At 30.2% G+C, this 14,680-nt stretch overlaps 2 protein-coding genes across 2 annotated transcripts; both read right to left on the bottom strand.

Annotated features, from left to right (window-relative positions):
• Window positions 5,524–6,797, bottom strand: LOC105165554. The gene has a single exon (XM_011084608.2). The coding sequence runs from the start codon at window positions 6,668–6,670 to the stop codon at window positions 5,810–5,812; it is 861 nt and encodes a 286-aa protein (XP_011082910.1). The 5' UTR covers window positions 6,671–6,797; the 3' UTR covers window positions 5,524–5,809.
• Window positions 9,278–12,726, bottom strand: LOC105165553 (PLASMODESMATA CALLOSE-BINDING PROTEIN 2). Its single transcript, XM_011084607.2, has 4 exons — window positions 12,303–12,726; window positions 11,333–11,812; window positions 9,978–10,008; window positions 9,278–9,884 (listed from the first exon to the last, which is right to left on the bottom strand). Exons 1-4 carry the CDS (start codon window positions 12,385–12,387, stop codon window positions 9,716–9,718), a joined length of 765 nt encoding a protein of 254 aa, XP_011082909.1. The 5' UTR covers window positions 12,388–12,726; the 3' UTR covers window positions 9,278–9,715.

The following is a 14,680-nucleotide window of genomic DNA, read 5'->3' as shown; positions in this document are numbered from 1 at the left end:
ATCAAACTTGCAATTTTTTTTTCTATTTTAAGTAACAAAACAACCATTAGAATATTGGCTACAAGTATTAGGGGTTATGGCTAAAAATCATGATAAATGATTACTAGTAATTATGATTAAATAAAACTGATGCAAAAAACTAGCTTTTCCATCATAAAAAAATTATTTGCTACAACTAAGAATCATGGTCAAAACATTTACGATGGCTTTTAGCCTTGACAAATATTTTAGCCATCTTAAAAATACGATTGACAACCATTGTTGGCCGTAGTAAAAACTATTTGCTACAATTATTTATTATTAATCATAATAATTAATTATAGTTAAATTTTATAATTCTTCCAATAAACTATAGTAATTGTATCGAATTCTCACTTTATATAAATCAGTAAATTTGGCATGCTTTATGAGTGTGTGCATTTCTTAGATGTATAAAAAAATATCTTAAATTAATTTTTTTAATCATTAAATTAGATTTTTTTATAGATTTATTCTAATCATAATAAAATACAAAGTAATTATTATTAATTAAGAAGATAACATAGTTGGAAAAATAAAAAGATGTAACCTAAAATAGAAAACTAAAAAAACAAGAAAAAACATAAGCCTGAGTATTTGGCAAATCTATAATATAATTAATATATAATATTCTATATTTTTTTTAAGTAATAATATGATATATTTTTAGTATGTGGACATGTAACTGAATAAAAATTTATAAGTTATATAATATATTTTTTCTATAATAGTATATGTATTATGTATTGACACATATTTACATGTACTTTTTAACATAATTTATTTACTTTGTAAAATATATTTGCATATATTGAGCTTATAAATATTTTTTATGTTTCATAATTTATAAATATTTTTTTTGTTCCATAGTTTATAAAAAATTATAAATTATAACTATTATTTCTAAAATAAAATAGAGTAAAATTTTAAATCACTAAAAATAGTTTGTGGGAGACCTTTTAATGAAATATAATTTAGAAAGTAGAATTAAAAAGTATAGAGGTAAGTGAGAAGGGTATTTTTGTCTTATAAATGCCAAATTATTTTGTTAATGGTGTTTTCGTTACCTTTCATACTTTAGAAGTGTAAATGAAACAAAATACATAATTCAGGACTGCAAAGTGTATTTAATCCTATTAATTATTAGTGACAATAACTGTGTATTAAATCATCACTATAGATAATTAGCGACATACTTATAGTGATGAACGCAACTATAGCGACAATTTTATATTAGTTGTCGCTACATCTTCACTTTACATACGTCCCTAATTATTTATAATAATAACTTTGTGGGCAATGTATTTTTATCAGTAATTACAGCTGGTGACTACATTTACTTAAATATTATCATTATTAAAATTATAGAGTTATTTTAATTAATAATGATAAATATACATCAATTATTAATATCAAATATATAATTAACCAATAATTAGAAATATAATTACACAATTCTCTCATAAAGTTTAATGTGTTATACATAGATCTTCTGTCGTTTGAAAAATTACATCTAGTACATTAGCTTCTGTTTAACAAATAGAACACCCAGTTAATACCTCCTTACAAACATGAAAGTTTGAAAGATGTATGATGGTAGTTTGGTTTGAAAGTAAATATAAATTTTTATTCAATTTTATTGTCGATAAATTTTGACTAATGAAGGAATCTAATTGAGATGATAGTAAACATTAGGGGTACCAGATGTAAATTTTTAAATCATTAAAAATCTATATATAACTGAAACAAACCTCAAGAGAGAACAATATAATTAATTTTAATAATTATTATTACAATAAATCACTAACTGCTATTAAAATAAATCATGGCTCGTATATTAGTGAGACTCAAACTCGTGATTTTTCGGACACTGTTGACGAGTTGAGTTGATGAGACGAATATTTTAGTTGGTTTCATGATGAGAGCATGCATGTTAGGTAGAGAAGACTGATGATTACACGTTCCTCTCATTTATTACTACCGCCACTCTTTCGAAACTCGGTCCACCCTGCCTGGTTTGACCTAGGGGTATAAATAATTTGAGTGGAGTTGAACATATTAATGTTCAAATTTATTTAAATTACTATTAAGTTTTAAAAATTGTATTTAAACTTGGTTTGACTGTTATTCTAATCGAGCTCAAACGAGTTTTAATTAAATCAAACTAGAGTCGAGTTCGAGTAATTTGATCTTTTTAAGTATATCTTACTATTTTGTATTAATTGAATCGAGCTCGAGCCGAACTCAAAAATTTACCGAGTAAAATCTTTTGTTCAAGTTTTATTTGGTAATTTAACAAATCGAGTTAGAACGAGTTTTTATCGATTGATTTCAATCGAGTATCAAATAGTTTGATTATTTTTTCATTCCTAGTTGGACCGCCAAATCGGTCTATCTAACATCATGAAAAATTGTAACTTTAAGGGTAAAATCTTTGGCTTTTGAACTATTTTTGATGTAATATTATCCCCCTAAATTAATAAATATAACACTTATTCTCTTGGTTTGACAAAAATACCCTTCATGTCTTGAACATTATATTATTTTTTTAATATATTTTAGTATTTTACATATTAATCACCACCAAATTAATTTTAGATTATTTTTTTAATAAGTGAGGAATTTAAATTAAAAGTGGAGTATAAATTAATACATATATAGTAGATACACAATAAATATAATATAACCACAATTTATATATATATTTTTAAAGAAATTGATTAAATATATATACTTAACCAAAAGTCAAATAGAAAAAAGTGAATAAATAAATTTTAGCATAATTTAAAGAAAATATATTCAAGAAACCAATATATAATTACTCATTTTTATCTAAAAATTAAATTAATTTTATTACTAAATTAATAAAATATATATATTCAAATTTCTTGTGTATTTGTTGTATTCATTCATTACTTAATTTTGAGTTTGAAAAAAATATAAAATTTGAACTATTTTATATTATTATAAAAAAGATATTTTTTTAATTACAAAAATTTAATTAAAGTTAAAACAAAAAATTGCTAAAAACAATTCTTTGAACTAAATATATATAATATATAAGAGCAATATTGTTCAAAATTTTATTATAGGGGATGAGTGTCAAATTTGTTAATTTAAGGAGTAAATGTTATATTAAGAATAGTTCACGAGGCCAAAGTGCATTTTACCCTAATTTTAATTTTATAATTTAATAGGGTGATATTTTTAACTCTGTATGAATTAATTTTTATAATTTAGTCCTGTAACTTTATAATTTTCATAATTTTAATCCCTTTTTCGGTCAATTTGGCTGGAAGTTGCAATTTACTTGTAATTTTAGTCCTGAAAATAAATTTATGCAGGACCAAAAATGACAACCCCCTAAGTTGTAGAACTAAAAATGCCAACAACCCGTAAGTTACAGGAGTAAAATTACAATTTAATTAGGTCATGTGTAAGTCACATATAATTTCCTGATCGCATTAACTAAAAAAAGGATGAAAATTACAAAAACAAAAAATAATTATTCTGTGCCAAAAATTGTAATTTTATTACAAATTGAATCTAAATCTTGATTCAGTTTCCATTTTCATTTTCGGTAAATCGAATGGAATAATATCTTTTCATATGCACTAGATATTATATTATTCAGATTATATTATATATTCTATATAACATGCATTATATATTGAAATATATATTTTGTCCTATTTTTTAAGTAAAAATCAGCTAATCATATATCAAATTGATTTATCAAAAAGTTTCGATTAATTATCGAATCAAATTCAGTAGTTAATTTTAATAAAGTATTTGGCATGCGAATTTGATGCACCGAATTTTAAGTGTGTACAACTTTTTCTTGGATTCATTTCAATTTTATCGAGTACACATCCCAAATAAATATAGACTAGTGATGTTTTAATTTAGCGATTAGAATTTAAGTTTTATAAATAAATTTGAGGTTATGTATGAGTTCGATTAGATGTATGGGTATTTATTATTTTTAATATGAGTTTATTTATAATGGGTATTTATCTTACTTAATGTGAATTTATCGATAGAATCAAAGTATTGCTCAATTTATTAATATTGATATAAGAGATAATTACACTCTGTTTTCTCCTGAAGTTTGGTGTACTTACACGTAAACCTTCCGTGGTTTGAAAAATTACATTTAGTACCCCTAAGATTTTCATCCGTATAACAAATAGGCACATCCATTAGTCAAAATTTACTAAATTTGTTGATATTAACTAATTTAGGAATATTATCGACACAAAAAAATTATGTGAGTAAAATTTCATATTAGTATAGATAGATAGTATAAATCATATGGATGAGAAGAAGAATTTGAGTAGATATAAAAGAGACGTAATTTGATTATAAACAGCGACTTTGGTCTCAAAAAATGCAACGTCAAACATACAACACACATATATATAAATATATATATAAAAGAAATATAATTTGACAATGAACGATAATTTTTATATTTCAAAACACTTATTTTAAATTATTTCAAAAATAAATCTAAATATATATATTATCTCTACCTCCACATAACACAATAAAATATTAAAAAAAATAAAAAAGAAAAAATAAAAAAATCCAAACATTGTGACACTTATTTGCATAGTGAACTGATATTCCAGGGGAAGGGGTGTCTGGTTGCAGGCGCACCGGAATGCGTGCGAGTGTGTCTAATAATGAGTACTGTGGCGTGGAACATCTGTGTGTACTCTGTAGTTGCAATGAATGAAGGGGTCTGATACGATGGAATTGAATTCCAAATTCTGATGATGTGGTTGCTGCGGAGCATCATATCATTGAATGACCTGAAGAAATTCTTCAGAAACACTACTCTGCCTTTGTAATCATCCTTCAACTCTATATTTATAAGCTCAGATCAAATATATTTATTATTATTTTTTAAATTGTATATCAATCACACATCAATTAAATATAATTAACTAAAAAAAAAAGAAGAGAAATTTGACTTTCGTTAGTCATTTTCTTTTTTCCATTTTCAATTTTGGGTGAAAAGTATAGAAAATCAAGATTTGATTATTTGGTATAATTAAAAAAATCACATTATTTGTGAATATTATGTTCAATTATGGAGTAATGTCCTCTCCGTTTATTATTTCTTTATATGTATAATTTAATTTTATATTTTTTAGGGGTTTAATATAATTTACCATTCTGTGATATTGAAAATGTGCATATTACATCCTTATGAAAGATAAATAATAATTTATCCTTCTGTGTTTTAAAAAATAAAACAATTTATCTCCCTGCCTAGGATGTAAATTGTTTCAATTTTAAAAATATAGAGAGGTAAGTTGCTACATTTTGAAAAACACAGAGAAATAAATTGCTATTTTATTTTTCATTCTGGGGCTGTTTGTCTATTTTCCATAATATAGCTAGATAAATTGTAATTTATCCTAATTTTTAGAAAATAAAATATGAATATTAAAGCCCACCATTTAAATTAAAAAACAAAAAAGAATATTCCACAAATGTCAACTAATTTTTCCTACCAAAGCCAAATTATAATAATGTGTAAAATTACAACTTACAAGAAAATAAAAGAATTATTAGGATCACAAGACGGTGATAAGCATGAAACTCGTTTTCTCATCAACATCATCATCAACGGTGGAAGCATCAGGCCCCACACAACGTACCTTGGCCACACGATCCACCATGTGCTGCGGTGGACCCACACCCACCTCCACCCAATAATTGGAGCAATAGTTTTCCCCAGGCGGACAATGCTGACCCAACCCAAGTGACATGTGAGGCACTACACGCTGGAAATGTTGTACCTTAACGACTCATAAGTTGTACAGAGAGTCTGAGCCGGCTGGCCTAATAGACCATCCAATTTCCCATCATCCCAGCCGTCCATCATGGCGTGATTCAATCTTCTAATGAACCCGGGCCGGCGGCGCTCACAGTAGTCCAAGAATTCCGCCACCACTCTGGAGTCGGCGTGCTTCCAGCACCTGGCGGCTGACCGCAATGGCTTAGCCTTATCGTGACCGGACGGCGGCCGTGTAGCCCATAAGTGACCGATCATGTATTCCACAATGCCATCTTTCAGATTTTGGGGCGCGTTACCTCGACCGTCCCATAGCGAAATACGTGCCACGCCTCGTTTCACTGCTTGAAACACAACCTGCCTGAAACTTGTACCTTCCATAACCGAAGGACTTATGTTAAGTACAAATTTGTGGTCCGTGGTCGATTCTACAAAGATATCATCGGTCAAATTCCGGTCAGCCAACTTCACAATTATGTGGCTGATCGGTTTCTTGATGTGGCTATCATGATCAGGGTAAAGAAAATTCTCGACAACTTTACTTGCCCTAATGACGAGACGAACTGCTTCATCGTTCGACACATAGAAAAGTTCAAATCGCTTGCCTAAGAATGTATCGCCCGACTCGTTGACTATAGTTATGTCGTACCCTTTGGAGGCCTCATGGTTTGCCCATATGGAGACTATGCCTATACAAGCTACCAAAGTGAGCCGGAGAATTATGCTCGAATTCGACGAGATGGGCTTGAGGTTGTCGACGACATGATCGTCTTTTGGTGGGGGTGCGGCGGTGGTGGTGGATTGGTTGAGAAGTGGACGGAGGAGGTGGTGGCTCTCCTCCATACGTATGGGAAGTTTGTGGAGAGAATTAGTGTTGGGAGATGGTCATTGGAGATGCCGAAAGGTATGATATGTGGCTAATCAAATAGGTGGAGGGCCCTTCACACCTATTTTTCTGTATAAATTTTGAATAGTGGCATGTCACATGATAAGAGTTTTGTAGACATCCGTAGTTGGATTGTTCTCTTTGGTTTGGATTTATTTGATATTTATTTATTATTTTTGAAAAGAATAAATTATAATATTTTTTTATTTTTTAAAAATAATAAATACTAAATTAATGATGTCTAAAAAATAATCTCTATGATAGCTACTGTAAGGAGTTATTTATTAGATAATCGTTAATTTTTATATTTAGTATTTTAAGAGGGACTAATTGGAAATTTTTGCGAAATATTTGGAAAATATTTATAAATTACTTATAATATATAGTAGGTATATTGTATTAAATTTTAAGGCAATGTCAACAACTACACCATGTGGATCACTCTTAATCTGACGTGGATAAAACTTTTAAGTAAGATTAAATTCTCGTCATGTCAATTATATTAAATTTAATTAATACGAAGGACTTTGGGTGTGGTCTCAATTTATTGTTATTAGTAATTAATGTTTTATTTTCCAATTTTCCACGAGATTTACGTCATTCTATACAATAATTTTAATTGATTTAATGAAAGAGCAGCATAATTATGCTAATTATTATATGGGTGTATATGAACAAATGAACATGTGTATATTACGCGCATATAGATTGATAAATAATTGATTTCTTTTGAATAATATTATGCTTTTGTATTTTAAATATTTTGTATATTTTTTTAATAAAACAAAATTCGAGGTTCTAAAATTTAAGCCAATTGGGCTTTATCCTCCCCACTAATACTCACACACTCACAACACGCATCAAATGTTCGAATATTAAATCTCTCATTCCCAATCAGTCCGATTAGAGATGGCAATAGTCTGGGTGAATTTTGAAGTCTTAATTGAGTTTATGAACACTCAAGTCTTAATGTTTTGTTTTACTTAATGTTTTGGACTACGAATACTATTCAAATTCGATCCTTTTGGTTTTTTTCCCTTTTTTTGTACTTTTTGGAAAATACTTGTATAAAATATATTGTTTATATATTTGTTAAAAAAAATGTATATTTTATTTATGCTTACATATGATAAATAAGCTTAATATTTTATAAATTAAAATAATGATATAAATAATTTATAAATATTTTCATGTATATATGAGTAACAGTATTTAGTTGAAAAAATAATATTTTAAAGCTAAGACGTGCACATATAAGTTTATAAAAGAATAAATTTTCAAAATATTTATTTTCCCAATTTTGCCTCATATTTATAAATTCATAATAGTGATGTGGCGTCATATCGGTGGCCAAAATCAAGCCCATTTCTCAGTCCAACAGGCCAGTTCAAAAGGCCCAATTAATGTCAACGAAGGCCCAGAGGGACCCTCTTCGGGCCCCCTTTTTCGTCAGCAACCCAAGAAGGCCTAGGGGGCAGACCCCTGGGGCAACAGACTTTTCATCTTGTTGAAGTCTCCTGATCAGGAAGGATTCATGCAGCACTTGCTGACCAGCAAGATAAGGGTGACAGGAGGACTTATCCATTGCCAACCACCTCTCTCAATCCACTCGGATGCGAGACCCCCTTAGGCCATGACCTCCTCTATGAAGCAGGTTAGTCCCCTTAGACGGGGATGACATTCTAAGCCTTCATGACCAATCCTTATCATATCTCCCTACTACTATAATCTTCTCATCATACTTTGTCTCAATTCGTACCTATTTTTTCTTTTTAGTATCATTTTACCAAAATTTGATGCTAACTTAGGAGTATAAGTGTTAACATTTTCTTTTCCAGGTTCCCATTTCCCAACTTACAAACATTACAATCCAATTCCCAGGCACAGGTCCACATTTGAACGGACATGTGCGATTTTTGTATGCATCAGGAAGTATTGTTTTTGGAAAAAAAATATAATTTTAATTAATATTTTAAAAATATTAAATCAGATCTATCAAGTCCAACTTACTCGGTCGGGGTCTAGGGCAAGGCAAAGTCACGGGCCACAAGCAAATTCATATCTTAGAATGCACAGTCACACTATAAGAAATATGACTTTTCATTGTAATTAATTACTATAATCAAATGTAAAAGAACGTAGCGGATACTAATTAGTTACAGTCACACAACGACTATAATTAATTGTTATTTCTACAAACGAGACTAGATCATTTGCTACAACTGAAAACTGTGCAGATTTTTGGGTCATAGATAAAATTAAGCATGGTCAAAAGTCATTTTTTGCATCGATTTTGTTTGATCGTTAGCAGATAGTTTTGATGTTCTATAATATTTCTTCAATCGTAGTAATGTATAATATAGAAAATAATCAATTTTTTTTATAGCGTCGGCAAACTAAGTTGATGAATATTACAATACCATACACTAACAACCGAATGGGGCATAGTATATAGGATTTGAGTCTAAGTATTGCTTTGAGTCATTTCAACTACTTTATCTTTTTTCCTTTCCTTACATTGTCCATAGCAATGCGAGCATGCTTTCCAAGACACAGTCAGTTATGCTGTCAAAGTTCATCTATATATAGATGACTGCTTTTTACACAATTCCCCACCAAGATTCTTATCATTCACCTTTGAACAACACCAGAAAAAGAAAATACTGGTCTGAAAAAGAACCACTCAAGTTGTACTAATTTTGTAGCAGTACACATACATATATAGTGCTCTTCAGATGAACTAAAGCAAAAAATTCACCAAATTGCTCCTATAATTGGTTCTTCATCTATACACTTCCTCCCTTGCCTGATTTTCATACCTATAGAGATGTCTGTTTGGCAAATGATTCAAAAATAGCATGCACCAATTGTGACATCAACAGACCTCCTACATGGGCTGATCTCAAACCAACAAATTTGATGCAATCTTGTAAGAAGGGTCATCTACATTCACGTTAAGGAACTTTGCCTATATGATCTACAGGGGCCGGTCGTCGACCATATCATGGCATTGATGATAAAATCGTGATGGTAAGTACCAATACGTCGTGGAAATAAGGGATGTGAGGACTTAGTGTGATAGCGGTTGAAGTAGAGGGGGTGATTGGTCGGCCGGCCCCAAAAACTCGGGATCCGCTTGAGTTGGTTGCATTCAACACAGATGAACTCGTGCTGCAAATTCAAGTTTGCAACCGTAAGAAGTTTTTCCTCCAATTGAAAAGGATTACTATAAGTACTTGAAGATTATTACTAGTAAATATTCACCTAGTTGATGGATAGCGACATGCACCATAACCTGCACAAGGATAAGATGCATCAAGAAAGATCGATTGCAACAATTAGTGCATGCATTTAAGACAACACGATCGAGCTTATAAACTCATTAAAACATTTTATAAGACATTTTGTAAATTAATATTTGTTTGAGATTTTTGTAAGATGTTGTGGAGACTTTTGGTAAAGTTTTTAGAAAGGCTTATACAATAAAAATAAATAAATATGACATAGGGGCGATAGAAATTTACTATTGTTTATATTTTAATGACTTTGAACTAAAAATCATGATAGATGACTATTATCAATGATAATTAAATAAAATCGATACAGAAACTCAACTTATTTATCATAATAAAATATTTATAATGGCTTATTGGGACTATTTATTTTCACTAAGCCAATTAGATATGCATTAATGTTATATTTTTTTGTAGTGGGCTTATAAACCATTGAAAGAAAAATGAGGAGATCTTAACTTATTTTAAAATCTAATCAAGTTGTACAAAATTTTATTCTGAAAAATTCAAAAACCTCCTGAGATATTGAAAATATTAAAAAAAAATTTGAGAAAAATAAAATATTAATTACACTCCATGTGATATGAAAAAAATTTAAAAACCTCCTTGAGGCCAAAGTGTGTAGCTAGCACATGCGTGTTGACTACGAATGTGGGTATGAAAATACATTTTTTTTTTTCAAATAAGTCTTTTTGTTAGTCAAAATTAACTGAATTTGCTGATGTTAATAAAAAAATTGAATGAAAAATTGATATTTTCCCTTGATTGACTGAATTCTGACTTATCGCAGGTCAAATAATTTTTTTCGTACTAAACTACAGTTATAATGGTGAAAATATATCTCCTCACATTAGTTAATGCGTGAAGACGTGTGAGGGTAATTTGATCATAAAAAATTTATTTAACCTGAAATAAATTAGTAATAAGTTAATCAGGAGTTATTATAGATTTTTTCCTAACCTTTTTTGTTTATATCAACAAATTTGATGAATTTTGATTAACGGAGAGACTTATATCTTAAACGAAAACAAATCTCAGGAGTACTAAATTTAATTTCTCAAACCACGGGAATTTATTTGTAATTACGCCAAACTTTAAAAGAGAGGAGTATAATCATCCCTAATTAATATATATCTTATAAGTTTTAGCTCGACTTATCCTATAGGCCTACCCACCTGGACTGTCTGGGCCTCGCTACTAGTGAGAGTAAAATGACAATCATCGCCACTGAAGATATGTAACACTCGAGTTGCAGTACGAGATGACATAAACATCAATTTGTAATAAAAGGTTCGATTTGAGTAGTATTTGAAGAAGTTATCTTACTTGGATCAGTGCTAGTGGTGACTGCAGCCCCTCCAAAATTGCAGCTAGTAGGAATTGGATTATTCTGAAAATAACTGTTGAATGCGTAAGAGGCGTGGTCACGGACCGTGTTCGGATTGTAGCAAACCCCATTGGCCTGGATGGCCGAGCAGTCAGCGCCACCCTGCCCACAAGCGTAGTCTAGTGCAGCCTGCAAGGCGGTCTGCGACACGGATCGGCTAGCGATGCACCAGCTTCCGGTTGACGACGATGCAGGGGAGTTTGTGGCCAACGGTGTCATAACTGGATTGGCAGGATTCATTATGACAGGAGATTCAGGGTTGGAATCAGTTGGATTTAGCGTTGTGTTTGAGGTTGTTGGAACTGTTGTGATAGGGGTTGTGATGTCCATTTGCCTAGTGGAAATTGGGACAGAATCTTGCAATTTTCTCTCTTCATTGTACGCCAGTTTTCTGGGCTCTGTTGTTTTGGAACTTGTACCTGTGCAAGAACCAAAAAACAAGAATGTTCTTTTGGTACAATTTCCTGTTGTAGAGAACTAGACAAGAGAACATTGTTCTAGAATTACATGTATGAGATTTAACTAACAAGCAACTCCTATTCCCAATCATGACACTCCAACACTGTAAATTCTTACCAAACACTCGAATCCAACCAATTATAAAATAAGTATAATACATTTGTTGTCATTTTTTTAAATTATACATCAATTACACCATAAGTAAATTACACTTACCATATAATTAATTGAAATCATAACAAGTTCGATTTGAGTCAGAATTTTCCAACCTCCAACAATAGGAATGATTGTACAGCTATACACAGCTCCATATATATATATATACACACACTCATGATGAGTTGGAGAATTTCAAGACAAAGAACCAAGACATAATGATGACAAACAAGGTTAACTTGGGAATGAATGAAAGAAATGTAAGAAATAAGATGATGATGAGTGATGAGGAACCTGATGAAGAAGAGAGTAGAAGAGCAGCAGCCAGGTGAATGAATGGAAGGCAACTGATGATAAGTGTTCTTCTTCTACTGATCATAATTCTTGTCAAGGTTGTAAGAAAGACTACTAGCTCCAGCTTGTCTTCTTTCCAAACTTCTTCCAACAAGGTTCTTGCTTTTCTAGTATAGGTTTGAATTTGAAACAGAAACAGACAACAAATGAACCACCATCTCAATCCAAACAAACATCATTACTCCCCTTGGAAAAGAGACGACTTTAATTGTGTCATTCATTTTATACATATAACACAAACATATAATATAAATCTTGATGAGTGAGAGAATGTGTGTCTGTGTGTGAGAGAGATAGAGAGAGCGAGAAGGAGGGTAGTGTGTGTAAATGGAAGGTTGATATATTGAAAGGGGGGTGGGGAGGGAGCAAGAAAAAGGTGGTGGAGAGATGAACAAAGTGGGGGAGGAGGGGGGGGGGGGGGGTGGGGGTGGTGTGATGGTAATGATGAAACTTGTTATTTTACTTTTTCTGTCTTTCAACTTTGTGTGAGTGTACAACCCTTTTTCTTATATGGGACTCATTCTAGTATCCAGAAGCCAAGATCCAGGAACAAACATAAGTGTTTGTTCTAGAATTTCTTGTTTTTCTTATTAATTTTGCAGTTTGCCCCTCCAGCTATATGGTTATTGTCACTTTGCCCCTTCATTATTTGAAAAATGAAACAACTAATTTTTTCCTACATTATAAAAATATTTAAGAGTGCATTTGAATTTGATGGAAGAATTTGAGAAAAACATTTCAAATGACTGAATTTAAAAATAATTTGAAATTCATAAAATATTTAACAAATTAGAGTCATTGGGCTCCATTTTGCTAATTGAGTTATGCCTCATTAATTATACATAATATATATATATATTAATTAAAATATAATATATAATAGAATTTAAAATATAAAATCTAATTGAATAAATTAAATAATCATTTGTTACCAAAGTAAATCAATGTTTTGTTGCCTAAAGAAGGCAATCAATGGGCTATTCTCCTTAGATTCTTTGTTCTATGTAATTGGCCACACACAAGAACCGCATAAAGTAAGACTTAAAGAACAAGGAAAGTATCAAAACCTTAAAAAATAAATGTCTGTACCTAATACTTCATTGGATGCGACCCTATTTCTCCCTATTATTCCTTTTCTTTTCTTTTTTCATTATTTAAAGTGTAACTTAAAACAAGTTCTCATGAAATTTGACGTAATTACAAATACTTTTTTATTGTTTGAAAAATTATCAATACCCCTAAGTCTAAAGTTCGTCTGCCTTAATCTGTTAGTCTCTATTAGATTTTATCCATTTTTTATGATGCACCAACTAAAATGACCTTACGGACTATACATTATAACTGCATTTTTTTTCAAAAAATTCTAAACTTTTTTTATGGATTGAGTAAACAATTCTTTTACATTTTTTGAAAATTTTCCATCCCCTTTATCTAATTTTTTTTTAATGAAAAAACACAAAGCTAATAATTTCAAACCTCCATCCAAAAATCATATAATTTCACCAAACCTCATTAGAGTATTAATAATTTTTTAAATAACGAAAAGATATTTATAATCATATCAAATTTTTCAGAAAGCTGATTGTAATTTTTTTTTTTATTTAAATTTGCCATCTCCAGTGACATCCATCTATACATATTTCTATTTATCATTGATTTATGCTTTCTATACATTTCCTATTGATATTACACATAATTTCTTACACTGTTACAGAATAAATGGAACACCTGTTCAGTAAAAGTCAAAGTTCTAGAACTTTACAATTTCTCACTTGCTGAAAAAATTCAACTCCCATCGAATAAATCTTCATCACCCTATTTATAGAGTTACATAATATGGAAAGTTGTATGAATTGACCATAGACTCCGATTTCTTGTTCGTTACATTTATATTCCACAGCTTCTTTTTTTTTTTTTTTTTTTTTTTTCCAACCAAGGGTATTTGTGTATTTGCAATTCTTAATTTGTGTAATCGAGATGGCAATAAATCGAGTTTGGGGGAAATTTCACTTTTTAGTCTTGTAATTTAGACGGTGATAATTTTAGTTCAGTTCAATTAAAATTAACAATAATTATAAAATTTGTGGTAATCTTAATTATTTCCTGCCAATTTGTCGAAAAATTTCGTGTCTTCAGCCATGTCAACACCTAAAATAGGCTTCTAATGAATTTGATTATGTACTAATCCAACATATTCATTTAGAATATGACTTGGCAAATAGAAAATTACAACTTAAAAAAACTTGACATACCATCAGTGGTAATTTTTTTTTTGCCAAGTCACTCTAGAAAAAAAAAAAAAAAAAAAAAAAAAAACA

Source organism: Sesamum indicum, linkage group LG6 (assembly GCF_000512975.1).
Source record: "Sesamum indicum cultivar Zhongzhi No. 13 linkage group LG6, S_indicum_v1.0, whole genome shotgun sequence".
Lineage (NCBI taxonomy): Eukaryota > Viridiplantae > Streptophyta > Magnoliopsida > Lamiales > Pedaliaceae > Sesamum > Sesamum indicum.
Note: the sequence above shows the minus strand (reverse complement) of the source record. Positions and strands in the feature narration are given on the sequence as shown.

What these genes read in the sequence shown, in the direction of transcription:
- LOC105165554 (XM_011084608.2), bottom strand. Translation starts at nt 6,670, where the DNA reads ATGGAGGAGAGCCACCACCTCCTCCGTCCACTTCTCAACCAATCCACC.
- LOC105165553 (XM_011084607.2), bottom strand. Translation starts at nt 12,387, where the DNA reads ATGATCAGTAGAAGAAGAACACTTATCATCAGTTGCCTTCCATTCATT. An exon ending in TCTACTCTCTTCTTCATCAG is followed by an intron (nt 11,813 to 12,302) that starts GTTCCTCATCAC and finishes GTTCTTGCACAG; the next exon opens with GTACAAGTTCCAAAACAACA. An exon ending in TGTCGCTATCCATCAACTAG is followed by an intron (nt 9,885 to 9,977) that starts GTGAATATTTAC and finishes TTGAATTTGCAG; the next exon opens with CACGAGTTCATCTGTGTTGA.